The following is an 18,598-nucleotide window of genomic DNA, read 5'->3' as shown; positions in this document are numbered from 1 at the left end:
TCGAGAATAATTAATAAGGCAACTAAAAAAAATATCGGTAGTTTACTTTACTATTCGCATCACTTTACAGAGTAGACCCTGTGAAGATACACCACCGCATTAAATATGAACCAGAGAATGTTAATGGGATGAGAAGGCGCAAATGTTACTGTTAACTATTTTTAGTACAATTGAGATTTGAAAGGTTTGTAGTAACAGAGAATGTTAATGGAATGAGAAGATGCAAATGTTACTGTTAACTTTTTTAGTACAATTGAGATTTGAAAGATTTGTAGTAAGGGATTTTAGAACATCGACTTTATAGACACTACACTGAGTTTTGGCCACACTAAAATTGAAAACACCACACATCTTTCACCTCATCACACAACACATTTCTCACCTCGACATTAAAATTTATTACATAATTTTTTTTTCAATTACATTAAAAAAAAACTAATTAAAAAAAATTAATAAAAAAAGTTGGCGCCGGGAATTGATATCGAGTCGAACATGTGGCGAGGAAAAACAGGCGATGCGTTTATTTCTTTGACTGCTTATTTTTTTAACATTTTGTTACTTTTGAAATGATAAGCGGATACATAAAATTTATTACACATTTTTTTACGATTAGATTAAAAAAAAAAAAATTTAAAAACGAAAAAAAAAATTTTGCGCCGAGAATTGATGGCGAGTCACGTGGGGAGGATAAATACGCAGTGGTTTGTGCATGCGCGCGACGCGAATTAATTTTAATAAAGTTCTGAAAGTAATTCATGAAGTTTTTCATTACAAGTACGTTACCTCAAGTACATAATATGTATGTACATGCCAATAGGAGGTATTTGCATTCAGAAAAAAAAACGGTTTAAGATAAATCAACACTTATTTTATATTGTATGTCAATTTATAGTTTATGTATTCGACAGCATTTACATACATATGTATGTATATACATTTCTATATGAAAAACAATAAACGTAAACAAACCGTTTAAACATTTCCTTTGTTCTTACAAAATGTATATTTCGTTTGACGTAAACCCAAAAACAACTTCTGTCAAATTCTCTGAGAGGCGAATAACTGTTTTCTTGTCTGGCAAACCTTGGTAAATCTATTATCCTTGGTCAACACACTTGTTGCTCTCACAAATGAACTGCACACAAAACACAAATCAGTATTTCGGCGTTCGTGTATGTGTACTAAAGCATTTCTCTTCATAAAGAGCGTACAAACCTCTGTGTTTATGTTTACTCTCCGTCGAAAAAAATTTGCAACTTAGCAACACGACACAAATCGTTTCACAATAACGAAAAATTCGTATATTTATTCAAAAAAAGTTGTACACATAAAATTAATGTTAATTCGAAACTTAATCTAAGAATCGAGCAAGTTCTGCGGCAATTTTCAGTAAAAATACAATTTGTAATATACAATATTTTGATTTTTTCTTTTTTTATATGAAGAAAATATTTAAAAAAAAATTTGTTTGCTAAAAACCTTCCCCTAGTGGATCCCTATAATATGAAAAAAGAACGAATAAAATTGGCCTCGTATCGGCCCAAAAAAATGCGTACAAACGAACATCATTTCATTTTTATATATTATAATAAATATAAGATAGGGTACCGGAAAAAATTAAGAAAACGTTGCTCGCGTTGTCAAAGCTGGCACAGCGTTGCCAACCCGTAGCGCTCGGATCATGGTATGGAGAGGGAGAAATGATGGTATTTCAGGGAAAATAATGGTATCTACCGATAAAACAGGGTGCCTCAGGGAAATTCAAATTTTTTATATGATAAACTTCTCAACAACATAAATTTTTCTCAATGACATTAATAGTTATTCAATAGCTATAGAATCCGATTCAGACATCTTCGAAAATAGAATTATCTCCGCCATCCTCTTCCCCGCTGTCAACTGCTGTACTTCTAGTTTCCTTCGGCTTATCATAAAGAGAGTTTTCAATTGGACGGATGTGATTTGATCGACCGGAGGTTCTAATGAATTTTTGTGGCGCTCTCGGAATGTGATTAGTATCTAGCTTTCCATTCTTACACCTCTACTTTCATGGACAGAATATAGCTATCAACAATTCAAAATAGAATAGAATAAACCGATTGATCACTTCAATTGTAGCTGCGAAAGAACGGTATACAAATGATTCAGTCACGGACTGAAGCCGTGTCATCGATAAAATTGTCCAAAAACTAAGATAAAAATTTTAAATAATCGCATCGAAAAAAAAATTTTTCCCAAATCATTCATTCCGTTTCTCCTGAGGAAAAAATGTTATACCATGATACCATGATAGACATCATGGTATATGGTATGGGACTCAGTTTCATGGTATAGATACCATTAAAATGGTATGGTTGGCAACGCTGAGCTGGCATACGACTGACACAGTTGATTGACCCCGAGCAGAACAAATGATTTGGCGGAAGAGAGCTAGTCACATGTTTTTTGACTCTTTTGTTTCGGACCTCCACCAGAGCACATCTGTGATTGTCGACACACACCGGAGAGTGTCCGAATGTACAATAATGTAATAAAATATTCGATCTTTCGCCGACGTAATATATTTGGTATCTGTTGACATTCACCGGTGAAAGTCGACATTCGCCTATTTCGGACATTCACGGTAACATATACATACATATACATAAGTTCACATATTTATATTTGTATATGCCATCATCCTGTGTGCCTGGTAATGAATCATCTCTCTATGTATAAGGTTGTCAAAAAAGTCTTGCGGTATTTTTATTGAATTTTCAATTGTTCATAAAATTGGTTATAATAATGCGATTTAAGTCAAATATGCGCCGTTTTGTTCGATGACGAGTTCCCAACGAGATGCCAACTTCATAATGCCCCTCTTATAGAAGCTTGCTTCCCTATTGCCAAAAAACTCGGAGAGCCAATTTTCACAGGACTCTTTTGTGGACAACTTCCGACAACCAAGCTCGTTCGCTATGGACAGAAATAGGTGGTAATCACTTGGTGCGAGATCCGGACTATACGGTGGATGCAAAAGAACCTCCCATCCGAGCTCCCGGAGCTTCTGGCGCGTCACCAAAGATGTGTGTGGCCTGGCGTTGTCCTGATGGAAGACAATTCGGCCTCTGTTGATCAAAGATGGTCTCTTCTGCATGAGTGCTGCATTCAAGCGGTCCAGTTGTTGGCAGTACAGGTCCGAATTGAGCGTTTGGCCATAGGGGAGCAGCTCATAGTGGATGATTCCCTGCCAATCCCACCAAACACACAGAAGAACCTTCCTGGCCGTCAATCCAGGCTTGGCCACCGTCTGGGCAGCTTCACTGCTTTTCGACCACGACCGTTTGCGCTTCACGTTGTCGTAAGTGACCCACTTTTTATCGCCAGTCACCATCCGCTTCAAAAACAGGTCGATTTTGTTGCGATTCAGAAGCGATTCGCATGCATCCATACGGGCAAAAATGTTTTTTTGCGTCAAGTCGTGTGGAACCCATACATCGAGCTTCTTTTTGAATCCAAGCTTCTTCAAATGGTTTATAACGGTTTGATGACTTATGCCCAGCTCTTGGCCGATGCTACGGCTGCTACTATGCCGGTCTCTTTCGATCAATTCAGCGATTTTATCGCAATTTTTGACGACAGGCCTTCCGGACCGTGGCGCATCTTCGATCACCTCTGCCCCAGAACGAAAACGTTGAAACCATCGTTGTGCGGTGGAAATGGAAACTGTGTCGGGTCCATAAACTGCACAAATTTTATTGGCAGCATGAGATGCATTTTTGCCTTTATCGTAGTAGTACTGTAAAATATGCCGTATTTTCTCTTTATTTTGCTCCAAACACGCTATAACTCACGAACGACTAAAAGCAAACAACAATTAATCAAACACGTGTTAGCACGTGAAAAGAGCTTTCCAAAAAGCTCTAGCGTGAACCGATGCGACGAATACATCTAGAACTACGCGGTTGCAAAGACAAGCTTGCGGAAATACCGCAAGACTTTTTTGACAACCTTATAGTATTTTGGATGATTGGAAAAAAATTCAATTATATTAATGGTCTATTAAGAAGCTAGCCTACAGCGTTAACATTCTTTGCTTCTAATCTCAAACGAATTCTACTCGACTGCTGCTAATTTACATAATTCAGCCTCTTGCTGTTAACTTTTGGTGAAAAATGTGTCTGTGGTGATTAGTCTTAGTGGGACAAGTACCTCTGAAAATTTCACGCATTCTTGTCATTGAGACTTCTCTATACATTAACGTTCTTTGGTATTGGTGTAACATAATTTTCATTTTGTTTTCGAAAAGCTGCATTTGTTTTGAGCTGTTATTGTATAAAAAATTTAATAATTTGTTTCTATAGTTTGAAGAGAGTAAATAAAAGTATAATATAGCAATAGTTGCATACGTATGTGTGTATGTATGTAAAATGTATGTGGAGAGTAAATTTAATTGAAACTATTTTTTATTTTCATATATCACTTTTCTCCCATAACTCACTACTTTGCACTTCGCGGCGTTCATTGTTGAAATTATGTGATTCCATTTTTGTCACACGACCGCATACCCATACATATGGTAAAACATGGAATTCGCTGATTCGTTCTGCAGCGTTGGAACGGGTGATTCATCTTCGTTTACGGACATGAAACCATTCGCCTCGAGGCGCTCACAAGGTAAGCTATTTTCTATATATGTAAATAAATACATACATAAACCAATGTAAACGAATTCAAACATTCGGATTCAAATGAACATATAAGTATAGTACATATGTATATACAGTGCTGTGCAAAAAAAACCGGACAGTCTGAAAACTCCATTTTTTGAAGTAGTATGGATTTTATCAAATATGTTTGAATGGGGTTATATTCCATTGAGTTTCTAATACAAAAGTATGAAATAAAATCAATAAATTTCATACGTGTTTTTAATATTTTCATACTTTATTTGTTTTAGCATAGTCAATAACGAATGTTTTATTATTAGTTTATCCTTGTTATATAATCTTACAGCTAATTAATTCAAAACAAAATTAATTATTTCATTATAAATGTTATAATTTGAAGTTTTAATACTTGGTCGCACCGCCTTTCGCCTTAATTACCGCTGTAATACGTCTCGGCATTGATGTAACCAGGGTTTGCAACAATTCCTCCGAAATATCGTTGTGCCAAGTGTCCATTATAATGTTATCCAGGTCAGTTTTGTTCTTCGGCTTTTTTTCAGCTGCCTGCTTCTTTACAACGGCCCAGAGGTTCTCAATTGGGTTTAGGTCGGGACTGTTACCCGGCCATTCCAATTGGACAATTCCGTTTTTTTCCATAAATTCTTTTACCTGCAACAAATAAGGAATAAATCATTGGTTTTTTGATTCGACATTTAAACAAAACACTCGGGAGATTTAACAAAAATCATAACTTACTTTGTGAGATCGGTGGCATGGCGCAGAATCATCCTGAAATATAACGTCCGTTCTTAGAGAATACTGCTCCTCAATGACAGGTATTAAATGCCTATTTAAAATTGAAATGTAAGCATCTCCGTTCACCCGACCATCAATAAGAGCCAGTGCTTTCGTTCCGTCATAGCTGAAGCAGCCCCATACCATTCTACCAACTGACTGTCTTACAGTAGGCAGTATGCATCCAGTTTTATATCTTTCGCCAGATCTGCGCCTCACATGGTGGATACCATCCGATCCAAAGAGGTTAAACTTGGATTCATCCGAAAAAATTACATTCTTCTAGTGCTCGACTGTCCAGTTTTCATGAGTTTTGGCCCATCGGTATCGTTTTTGACGCATTTTTTCGTTCAAAAACGTCTTTTTTGCGGGATGTCTTCCTACAAAACCGGCATTTATCAATCCTACGCACAGTAGATGACTCTATTTCGACGCCAGTTGCTTCCAAGAACTCCTTCCTGATGTCTGCCGAAGATTTGAAACGGTCCTGGATACACATCCGCTTAATCATCCGCATCAGCAATTTGACGTACGGACAATTTTTGCTGTGATAGTGCAATAATTTGCCCCTTAACGACAGCTCCCATTTGCTTCGATCTTGGCATATTTTTGATATTTTGCCACGTATCAACTATTTCACTTATTGGTTGAATTATGATACAAATTAATTCAAAACTGTTCTATTTATACACAAAAAAAGCTACTTACCGCCAAGAAGCTTTATACTCAAGCTATAGAAATTTAAATAGGGTAAATTAGCTGTCCGTTTTTTTTTTGCACATGACTCTACTATGTACATATGTACATACAGTATGTCAATAATGAGTTTTGAGTTTGAAAATAAATTCAATTTTTCGATTTCAATAGCAAAAAATAGCACTCCTTATTTACCTTTGACTTCTTTTTTGTACTGATTCCCATTTATTCACAGCATTTAAAGGGAACGAATAAAAAAACTTAAATTCTTTGGAAAAACAACAACTAAAGCAACAAAAACAAATAACACACTATTTCGACAATAAACTGTTTTTACATTTTGATTTTTCAATTTCAATTTAGAATGTGTTCCGCGATTAAGTTCAATTTACCGTTATCTCTGCTTTGTAAGGATAACTTTGATGCTTTCGTTTTAAAGGGGTTTTCAATTTGCGCGGGTCGATTTTGGCGCCTTGTGGCAGCCATTTTGTTTTGGTGACATCTGTCAAATCTTTTGTTTATTATTCAGTTGTTTATGCCAAATCACCATGGCAAGTTACACGATTGAACAGCACGTTCAAATGATAAAACTTTATTATCAAAATTTTATTCCATTTCAACATCTACCCGCCCTTATTGAAAAACCCTTTATCAATCAGTGAAAAATGTTTGCTTTATTTGGACTTCATATTTAAAAACTGTGTTTTTAAAATGTCTGGCAAAATATTATACTTTGATATAACGCATTTATTATACATATTATAATACCACTTAGATAAAAGTGTAGGAGTTGTCTGAAATATTTTCGGTAACCCGCCAGACAGTTTATACTGTTATAAATTGAGTGGAAAAAGAGGGAAGATTAGAGCAAAAGCGTAGCGTGCAAAGTTTCATGTAACAAAAGTTTAATATTTAAAAAACAATTCCAGGCATACATACATATAATTCATGGTATTTTTTAATTATTATCTAGTAGCTTATCCTTTTAGTTTAATACTTCTCTTAATATAGGGTTTTCCAATAAGAGGTGTTATTCTCGTAAAAGATCAATGGTTTCGTTGCTTGTATGGCACGTAGCGCCGCCTTGTTGGGAATAAACGTTGTCTAGATCAATACCATCCAATTCCGGCCATAAAAAATCGTTAATCATCTCTCGATAGCGCAATCCATTCACCGTAACGTTGACGAAGCTACCGAGGTGAAAATAGGCCTCATCACTCAAGATGATTTCAACGACCCAATGCAAAGACACGACGTTGTTGATGATAGGCCGGCTTGAGTTTTTGTGTTAACTAGACTTTACAAGCCTTAAGATCCAATTCTTTATGCAAAATACGGTGTAATGACGTTTGTGGAATGCTTCATTCTAAAGAACGACGAGGAATGGGCAAACCTGGGTTTTCTTCAACACTTTCGGCTACAACAGCAATATTTTGGGCTGTTCTAGAGCAACGTGCACGGGTTTTATTCTTCACATCACTAACTTGTCCCAATAGCTCGAATTTTTCACCAATTTCTGTATTGCGGACCGACAAGGTTCGAGTTTTACGAACCGTCTCTCCCAAATTTTCACCATTTTTATAGTGAATTTTAATTATTTCAATGCGTTGTTTAAGCGTGTATCGTTCCATTTTTATTAATGACGTAGTTTCTAATTGTCAGATATCAAAAAATGACTGCTTCAAAAGTTACATCTACCGAAATAGCGGGCTATTCAAAATAACACCTGTTATTGGAAAACCCTTTATTTTCTGCATTGAGAAAACTAACTTTCGCGTTCTCATATCTGATATCTATGCCCATTATTTGCGTAATTTAGATCCGTGACTGAGGTGGTGTCCCCAAAATATTCGGGGTGTTATATAATACCAAAGCGTCGTATTGTGAGCTGTATGCTTTGATCCATTATCTTGATGGAAGATCCAATGCAATACAATAACCCGAAGGCTCAAGTTTGGCGAAAGGTGAATTTCAAATTATACGGTGCTAAATTTAACATTTTTCGGCCAGATTGTGGTAAGAAAGTTTGGCGAAAGGTGAATTTCAAATGCATCGTATAATTTGAAAAATGTTAGATTTAGTCTCATCACTAAATATTACAATATTTTTGGTCAAAACGCGTTGTTACGATCACTGTACTTTTTTGCGAATTCCAAACGCTTTTTTCGGTTTTGTTGTTTTACTTATAAGCGGCTTAACGCGTGGAGTTCGCTCTTATACCTAGCAGCTTTAAGCGTTCTTCGCACAGTTTCATCACTAACGTTTATTCTGCTAATATCAGTGATATTCCTATTAATTTCTGGAATTTCTCTGCAAAATGCTGTGGATTGCTTAAATGGTTCTTCTTGTGGAATTTGATATCTCTTTTAATGTTTTTCCTTCATTCCGTAAATTAAATATTATTTTCCTTCCTCAAAAGTAGCATATTTTGACTTTTCACCCATATTTTAAAAATCTTTTCGTATTTTATTACACATAAAGTGAAAACGACCGAAACCATCGAATTTTTCTAACAGCATGAATGTTAAATTACACGTTTTCGTTTGGATAACGATGCCTTTGCAAAGCCTATCACGATTTAAAATTCCGAATACGTACTGTGAGCGTCAAAATAAAGTGTACAAAGCATTTTGTTATAATATGGATTTTATTTCAGTCTTTTATAACAAAACCATATATTTTAATTTCATGTTTTTAAATTAGTATTTGATTCTCTACTAATTACTAGAAAACAACAAAAAAAAAAAAAAAATTACAACAACAAAAGTTGTAGGACAAAAACAAGATTTAGTGCATATATTACGCTGAATTGAGTTTGCTCGAGAGCACATATCCTGGACTTAAAAGCAGACGCGTGATATTTTATTAAGCAATGAAACGAATATAAATAGAGTTGGGTCCATATGGTAGCAAGTATAGGGTGGGCCATGTAAAATTTGCTTTTTGAATCGGCTATAAAAAAAAAAACTAATCAATATTTTTCCAAACTTTTTTTTTATTTTGAAGATTGAACACTGTCATTTATGAATGAAAAATAATATCGTTCAAATGACTGCCACGACTGGCTTTACAGTAGGCCATTCGATCAACCCAATTTTTAAGCACATTTTCGATTGTTTGGGCTATAATTTCATGAATGGCAACTTCGATTTCGTGTTTTAAAGCATCAATCGTCTCTGGATGGTTCGCATAGCATTTGTCCTTAACGGCTCCCCACAAAAAATAGTCCAACGAGCTTAAATCACAGCTCCGAGGCGGCCAATTGATATCGGAATTTCGGCTGATTATTCGGTTTTCAAAAACGATAGTCAAAAGTTCGAGTGTAACTTTGGCAGTGTGACAAGTTGCACCGTCCTGTTGAAACCAAATGTCGCCCATGTCATCCTCTTCAATTTTTGGAAACAACTCGTTGAGCATGTCACGGTAACGCTCGCCATTTACTGTAACCGCGGCTCCTCGCTCATTTTCGAAAAAAAAAAAATGGCCCGATGATGCCGCCAGACCAAAAACCGCACCAAACAGTGACTCGTTGTGGATGCATTTGCTTCTCTACAGTAACGTGTGGATTTTCTGGGCTCCTATCCGACAATTTTGCTTATTGACGTAGCCAGCGATGTGAAAATCAGAAAAGAAGAAGAAGACTCACCACTTTGGAAGTAGGTTTTCAATATTTCCCAATTTTGTTCAAGTGTATAGCCTCCCATTTCGTAAATGTCGAACCTATAAGTAAATTATGAACACATTTGACATGTCATTTGTGTTACCATTCTCAAAAAAATAGGTGGTTCAAAAAGCAAACGCTATATGGCCCACCCTGTATCTATACAACAACTCATGACATCAACGTCAAAATTGTTCTAATGACAGTTCAATATATTGTTTATAAGCCATCGAAAGCATTTGCGTCTCAGTTTTGTTGAATTTTTTTTTTTCTGTGATGGAATTCAAACGTAATAGTGTGGTTGCGTTATATTTGGGTGGAAAATCACAACTAGCCATTGTTCGTGAGCTCAGTCACCTCAAAATGAATAAAATGTTTGTGTATCGCACTATAAAACGTTAGAATGATACTGGTAGCATTGCAAAACGCTATGGAGGTGGACCAAAAAAAACCGCAACAACCGCCGAAATGGTTCGGAAAGTGAAGGCTCGACTTGAACGAAATCCACGTCGAAGTGGAAGAAAAATGGCCAAAGAACTGAAAATATCGCAAGACAGCATTCGAGGCATATTGAAAAATGAGCTCAAGGTCAAGGCTTACAAGTTCCAGCAAAAAAAAGTGCGGCGCGAAAGAGCAAAGTAGTTGTTGCGCTTGCACGAACGTGGCGAATTTCCTAACATTGTGTTTTCTGATGAAAAAAATTTCCCAATTGAACAGTTCATAAACACTCAAAACGATCGTGTTTACTTGACCGAACGCTCATACGAGAATTTGAGCCTACGTATGGCCTCTCGAAGCAATTTCCCATCGCAAGTAATGGTTTGGGCCGCAGTGATCGCTGACGGATGCTCTCCAATCGTTTTTACCGAGTCAATCGTTTTTATCGTGTTAAAGTGAATGCGACTTATTATCGGGAAAATGTTTTAGAAGCTGCTTTAGAGCCGTGGACACGCAAACATTTCGGTCGTAGACCATGGACGTTCCAACAGGACTCGGCACCGTCTCATAAAACTCGTGTGAACCAAGAATGGTTAAAAAATCATGTTCCATATTTCATTTCGTCCACACAATGGTTTTCGAATTCGCCAGACGCAAATCCCATGGACTATCCCATCTGGTCCATTTTGGAGAGCAAGGTGAGGATTAAAAAATATATCAGTATGGATGCGCTGAAAAAAGCGATTATACGAGAATGGGCAAAAATACCTCAAGATCACATTCGTGCAGCATGCAACTCATTTCAAAGGCGGTCATATCGAGCTAAAGTGAATATATGTTAAAATTGTGATCATTTTTGAAAAATTTTGTCTTTGAAATCAATACAAACTAATTAGAATAGGTAACACTTCATATCGGCCACCCTGTAGTTGTGAGAAAAACGTGTCTAAAGTTTGAATACGCTCGATAACGAGAACGCTCTAAAGCGTGAACACCCCTAAACGTGAACAGACATTTTTGTGCATTGACTACTCTAAAACGTGAATAAACCCAAAAAGCTCTATAACATGAACAATAAACGTCACAATTATTTGAATGTAGTTTACATTGATCTAAAGTAATTCTGAAATTGGGGAATCCCCTAATTATAAAACAGGCATTTTATTCGTAATTGCATGTAAGGAGTAAAATATTTCAGTCGCGGTTTTGGTTTTGCAAAGAGTGTTTCGTCTTATGTTTTCTGGTGAAAATAAGTTCTAAAAAACCCGTGTGCTTGACATTAAAACAAAAGGCTAAAATTCTCGGCTTTTTAAAAAAAGGCTCATGACGATTTTAGCAAAGAAATATAATCAACAATTTGTAACATTAAAGCGAAAAAGCAAGTGATTTTAAAATGCGTAAACAATACGTATTGTGGACCTGGAAATAGAAAAATACTGCGTTCTTCAGAGTTGCCCAAAATGGAGAGAGCTCTTTATCGTTGGTTTATCCGAATGCGAGATAAAAACTGGCCAGTAAGTGCTCTATTGTTGAAAGAGAAGACAAAAACACTGCATGCAAAATTTAAAGAAAATGAAGCAAACTTCTTCCCTAGTGATGAATGGCCCCAAGGATTCAAGAAGAGGTACGGTATTCGTTTTCTTAAAATATCAGGTGAAATACTGTCTTCCCAACCTCCGTTTATAGAAAAACTTAAAGCTAAAATGGCCGAATTGAAATTGTGCAACGATCAGTTATATAATGCTGATGGATCGGGGTTATTCTGGAGACTTTTGCCAGAGAAAACGTACGCGTCAAGTTTGGAGAAGAGAGACCCAGGGGTAAAGTCCGAGAAGCAGCGAATCACGTTTTCATGCTGTTCAAACGCCACTGGATCCCACAAGCTTAAGCTTTTGGTAATTGTAAAGGCGAAGAATCCACGCCGCTTTAAAAACTTTCAGTGTCCCACCGATTATTAGAGCTCGAAATCCGCCTGGATAACGTCGGCTATTTTCAAGCAATGGTTTCTTTCATGAGTCATTTGTTCCACAGGTGAATATTCCTATTAAGTTTTGTCCCATTTTTTAGGTTAACTGGTTGTTTTTTAAGGTTACATCGTTTTTAAAGCAGAAAGCCTTACCAAATAAAGCTCTCTTCCTAATCGACAACGCTCCTTCTCACCCAAATGAAGCTGAACTGAGAATGGAGAATGGGCAAATTTCGGCAATGTTTATGCCACCAAACGTTACTCCCCTCATTCAACCGATGGATCAGAATGCAATAAAAATCACTAAGTTGCATTACAGAAACAGCCTTCTAGCCTCAATAGCAGCGACAAAGTCTGATTTGTTCGAGTCGTTGAAAAAAATGAACTTAAAAACAGCTATACATCTTTTGGATGCAGCTTGGTTTCGTGTTGGTGAAGCAACATTAGCTAAGAGCTGGAACAGTATTTTCAATTTTGCGGTAAACAATGATGATCCCGAAGATAATGTTCCGTTGGCGGCTTTAAAAGAAAAATGGGAAGTGAGCTTCGCTCCTTGAGGAGCAACACCGTCGATCTCCTTAGTAGTTTAAATCCTGAGGTTCGTTCGTGTTCGCAGATATGCTCAAAGATATGTATGTGGGTTATTGAAAAAACTTTTTTTTATTAAAAATTTCGGATTGAATTCACGTTACCAGCCATTCATGAATAGAATGAAGATATCGAGGAGGGCAATGCAGATGAGGATCATCAACAAGAGGACGAATCCGATGATGACAGCGTATCAAAGCAACTGGAGAAAATTAAGCCGATTGAAGCAGTTGAAATTTTCAACAAGGCGTTAATATGGGCTGGTCTTGAAGACGTTGATCAAAATGATATGACTGTGCTAAGACGGTTAAGGGAGAAAACTGTGCTTCAAGTTTTAGAAAAACAGAAGATACAAAAAAGGATGACTGATTTTTTTAAATAAAGCCATTGTATGACTTAATTTTCAATTAATATGTAACGAAAACAAGAATAAAATGTGAATTTGAATGTGAAAAAATATTTACTTAGTCTTTTTGGGCATTCCAAAACGTGAACACTTTTGTTAACGTGAACTGCCTTGGTTTGAATACAGCGTGCGCTGTATACCTCTCCCAGCGCTCGAGCGCAAAGAATAGAGTCGTCACGGTTGACTTCTATAATATAAAAAATTTACCATCTAAAATTTTTTTGGACATATTCTTAAAGGATTATATAATATTAACATTTTATGAAAAAAAAAAACAAAATATGTTTGTATCTGTCCCCTTAAGTTGAGTGAGTTTCAACTGGCTTACAAAATGATAAATTGAAATCGTACAATGTATTGCTTATTGTTCAAAAAGCAACCCAAATGGAATGAGGTGTAATTCTTCAATATTCGTACTTACACATATACACCAATATCCATTGATAAAGTCTAGTTAACGAATCGGCTAAGCTTCGCACTACGCAAAGGCAGTATGCGAGGAAATAAAATTATAGTTTGAAAGGTGTCTACCCTGAACCACACGAAAAGTTTGATATTCTTTATTCGAAATAATGATTTATGTTTTGTAACCACATTTGTTATTAAATTTGTTATTCACTTCCTCCACAAACAAACGCAGATTCATCAAATCACTACAAAGAGTCTGGAAAGTCCAGCGATTCCAGTCTGTCTAGTATACATGGTTATCGACGCTTTAATGAAGCTGGCGTTGGTGAGAACTTACTCTTAAGTTCACTACAGAAGCAGCGTACACGTAAAGAGGGCAGGTAAGCGCAATATTTCTGCTTTTATTGATACAAATTTTTTTACTCCCAACGCGATTTTCATCTCATTTCATGGTTTTACAATGCCGAATTTTGTCTACTGATCGAAAATCCACTTATATCGCTTGCATTCAACTACGTCGTCCACATCAACAATAATCAACATACTTACTACATATTTGCTTGAAAACACGTGTTATAGCTTTGATTTGTTTCAAGAGAGCAGTAGTTCACATAATTTACCGCATACATCATCCTACGGTGGCGGCGGTAATAGTGGTGTTACAAGCGATACATATTTCGATCGTCATTATCAACAGCCGCCAACGCAAACACATTCACCGCAGCAGCAACAACTTTTTCCGGGACATAATTTTCCAGGCTACTGCTCGTCCAAGTCGTCGGACATTGCCCCGCCAACGCATTCGGCGCATACACCGCAGCCAAAGAGGAAAATCTCACCCGAAAGTGGCAGCAGCGTGGTGGGCTCAAGTATGAGCAGCGGTAGCGGTCAGTACCCAGCTGGTCAATATCCGCCACTGGCATATGCGCATCAAAGACACTCGCAGCAGCAGACACAACGCGTGCAACGTTGCAGTGGCGGTGGAAGTTCGGGGGGACGGCACCGTGGTACGGCAGAATATGCAGGCGGTAAGTATACATGTTTGTTTTTTGTGAGATTAATTAATTTTTTTTTTACTACAGAACATGATCGAGAATATAAGGTGTCATTGGCGCGCTCTGGCAGTTTCATGTCATCATCCGTTAACTCCACAGCTACTGGCCACCACGGTAAGTCATATCGCAAGTCCAGCGGCGAAGCGAATGGTGGAGCGGCTAGCGATGATTCAATGCATGAAAAGTATTTCAAATCCGTAGAAAATACGCCTTTGTCGCGCAGGCGTCACACTGCCGCCGTCAAGTCGGCAAGTGGCGATGGTACTGGAGGTGGTGGTCTTGGAACTAGTGGCATCGGAAGTTGTAAGAAGCATTCGAGTGATTCAAGTCCGCAGAGTCCAATTAGTCCTCAGGTGTGTTGCTTTATCAAATTTATCAGTCCATATAATTCTCTAAAAATTTTTTGGTTTGTAGATAAAATCTAAACCCTCAAAAACCGCGAATAATGTGCTCGGCAGCGGTTCTGTCACGAATAGTACATTGCACTCTCCCGGTCATTCACCGATAGCTTCTTCACATACCCAACACTGCAAGCAAGATTTCTCTTGTAGCCTAGAACTTTTGAATTTGGAGCGTATGACTTTGAATAAATCCACATCGCCGCATTTAAGTGATGTTGTCGCTGCCTCCTCCTCGACATCACCAAATAACCTTACAAGCACTACGGTGGGTATGGAAAATTTTCCTTCATCGGATAATATTGGTGGCGCGCTGACACATTCTTCGCGCAGTTCGAATGATTCGCGCAGCAAGCAGCCGTTGTCAACAAATGCGCGCACACATCACAAGCAAACACCAACACAACAGCAGCCATCGCATCATCTTTACCAGAGTAGTCAAGATAATCGTTCTGCTGGTTTGATGCGTCATAACTCAACTAGCCTGGTGAGTATTCCAACTAGGATTTGTTGGTGACTTATGGCCTATGAGCTGCAGTGCTTGTGCCAAATTAAAAGATCTTGAAGGCATACTTATGCATATTTTTTTATCAAGGTTTTGGGAGTGTTTAATATTTATCTCAGAACAATGGGGAACAATCGAGGCGAATCACTTTTCTTATTTTACCACGTTCAAATATTCACAACTTGTTTTGGAAGTTCTGAATTTAATCAATTTATTCCTAATTATTCACATACTATTAAAAAGCATCATTATTTTTGATATGTCAAATGTTTCCTTAACAATACGTGAGGAGATTTACATCCTATAGTTCCGTGCTATACTGCATTCAGTCGAGATGAAAATCCAAATGATACACTTATCCCACCTTTACAATTCTTAGTAATTCTTTTGAAGAATTTAGTTAAATTTTAAGATGCCCAATCCAGAACAGTTAACAAATTGTCTTCTGCCTCACGAAAGTGAAGTGTGCTTCGGATCATTGTCTGTTTTCTAAATCGCCGGTAAATTCTCTTCCGCATAAGGTAGCATACACTTTGAAGTTTCTGAACGTACTTGACCGCTTCTATATTACCTTCAATACGATGAATTGGCCCGATACTGTTCCACGAAAAGCAACCCCACTCCATTATTGAGCTTCCTCCGTACTTTATGATCGGTGAAACGAACTTGAGGTCGAATGCTGCACGTTTTGCCTGCCGCACGTACAGGGCCATATAGCGTTTGCTTTTTGAACCACCTATTTTTTTGAGAATGGTAACACAAATGACATGTCAAATGTGTTCATAATTTACTTAAAGGTTTGACATTTACGAAATGGGAGGCTATACGCTTCAACAAAATTGGGAAATATTGAAAACCTATTTCCAAAGTGGTGAGTCTTCTTCTTCTTCCGCGGTTACAGTAAATGGCGAGCGTTACCGTGACATGCTCAAGGAGTTTTTGTTTCCAAAAATTGAAGAGGATGACATGGACGACATTTGGTTTCAACAGGACGGTGCAACTTGTCATACTGCCAAAGTTACACTCGAACTTTTGACTACCGTTTTTGAAAACCGAATAATCAGCCGAAATTCCGATATCAATTGGCCGGTGCAACTTGTCACACTGCCAAAGTTACACTCGAACTTTTGACTACCGTTTTTGAAAACCGAATAATCAGCCGAAATTCCGATATTAATTGGCCGCCTCGGAGCTGTGATTTAAGCTCGTTGGACTATTTTTTGTGGGGAGCCGTTAAGGACAAATGCTATGCGAACCATCCAAAGACGGTTGATGCTTTAAAACACGAAATCGAAGTTGCCATTTATGAAATTGGAGCCCAAACAATCGAAAATGTGCTTAAAAATTGGGTTGATCGAATGGCCTCAAAAGACTGCCACGACTGGCTTTAGGCAGTCTTTTGAACGATATTATTTTTCATAAAAAAAAAGTTTGAAAAAATATTGATTAGTTTTTTTTTTTTTTATAGTCGGTTCGAAAAGCAAATTTTACATGGTCCACCCTATACTTGCTACCATATGGATCAACTCTATTTATATTCGTTTCATTGCTTAATAAAATATCACGTTACGCGTCTGATTTTAAGTCCAGGATATGTGCTCTCGAGCAAACCCAATTCAGCGTTGTCTTTGCGATGTTGTTACTAAAGGCACTTGTGTGCCTTTCGACCGTGAGGCCCTACCAATCGAAGCGCAATCGTTCTTTTCGTTATTGGATTTTCTTTGTAAACTAAAATTTCTCAATGTATGTCAGCAGCATTCTTGCTGGGACCCTGTTTTGACAATCTAACGATTATCCTATCAATTTGGCTATTTGTACGGGAAATGCTGCTGTCCTGACAGTCCTGTTCCGGATATAAATCCGGGTTGTTCCGGTAACATATCCGAAGTAAGCGGTTGCTGCATCGTTGACATGATACTTTAGTCGTTGTTTTTGAGCTATGGCAAATTGCTTCGTTACTTCAGTCACAGTTCTTATAGTAACTTATAGTAAGGCGCGTTTACTATGCTCCACAGGATTTTGTTTTAGATATAGGTACATTTGGCTAGCGCATTCGCCCTAGAGTTTGTTTGAAAATAAGTAATTTGTTGCGGATTGATAAGCTTGAGCGCTTACCAATGAGATAATATAGCTTATTTCATTTTAATTCAAGCTCTCCTCGTTTTTTCTTTATATGAGCTTTCTAGTGCGGTGTGGTTACGTTGTCCAGATATTTGGCCTAGTCTACGAATGGGATTATTCGCGCATCGATGAAGATTAACTTGTAAGTAGCGTTTTTCAAGGAAAAAACTATATGTGCTGAGTTGCTTTTGTTTAGCTTTATTGCCCATTTGCTAACCCATGTAGCAATAACGCCAACAGCTTCTTGTGCTTATTAGTTGCGTTTTCGATAGTGTTATCGACTGCAAGCATGTTGTAGTTACTTGGTGATTTTGCAATGGTACGTCGTGGGTATACAGGAGATAAGCAGAGGGCCGAAAATTGCAGGGAGGCATTCGTCTACTTTTATATTATATTTTTTATAGACAAATATGCATTTCGTGTTTTACGCAAAAATACTTATAATTAAGATATGACGAGAGCACCTCGCAGTATTGAGCTGGCAACTGGACTTGAGCTTTTGGAGGTACCAGACTTTGTCGAATGCTTGCAATACATCCAGAAAAATGGCTGAAGCGCTTTGTATGGTACTTACGACTCTGTGTATTTGATCGAGCGTTGAATGATGTTTTCTGACACCAAATTGGTGAATGGGAATCAGACGTTTATTTTCAATGACTGATTACAGACGTTTTAAAAGTATTTTTTCAAAAAGGTTCGACATTACTGGTAACAGAGATATTGGCCTGTATGAGGGTACTTCGTTAGGTTGTTTATCAAGCTTAGGTTTCATGGCAACTTTGGCGAATTTCCAATTTATTAGTATATAGGAGGTACGTACCTAAAGGCACCTGTTAAATAAACTGGTGAAATAGACAATTAAATTTTTTGGTAGATTACGAAGGACTTCCGCCGTGGTTAAATCAAATCAAG

General features: G+C 37.5%; 1 protein-coding gene across 3 annotated transcripts in view; it reads left to right on the top strand.

The window, feature by feature from the left end:
* The window catches only part of LOC129244366 (filaggrin-2), a 72,084-nt gene that overhangs the window by 32,268 nt on the left and 21,218 nt on the right, over positions 1–18,598 (top strand). For 2 of the 3 annotated variants that reach the window (XM_054881988.1, XM_054881993.1), the window contains 5 exons: positions 4,592–4,656; positions 13,840–13,987; positions 14,187–14,635; positions 14,690–15,015; positions 15,077–15,547. In XM_054881988.1, the coding sequence (XP_054737963.1) occupies positions 4,592–4,656; positions 13,840–13,987; positions 14,187–14,635; positions 14,690–15,015; positions 15,077–15,547 (1,459 nt within the window). The remainder of the gene's footprint in view (positions 1–4,591; positions 4,657–13,839; positions 13,988–14,186; positions 14,636–14,689; positions 15,016–15,076; positions 15,548–18,598) is intronic. The other variant, XM_054881999.1, reaches the window with a different exon arrangement.

Source organism: Anastrepha obliqua, chromosome 1 (assembly GCF_027943255.1).
Source record: "Anastrepha obliqua isolate idAnaObli1 chromosome 1, idAnaObli1_1.0, whole genome shotgun sequence".
In the NCBI taxonomy this organism is placed as follows: Eukaryota; Metazoa; Arthropoda; class Insecta; order Diptera; family Tephritidae; genus Anastrepha; species Anastrepha obliqua.
Note: the sequence above shows the minus strand (reverse complement) of the source record. Positions and strands in the feature narration are given on the sequence as shown.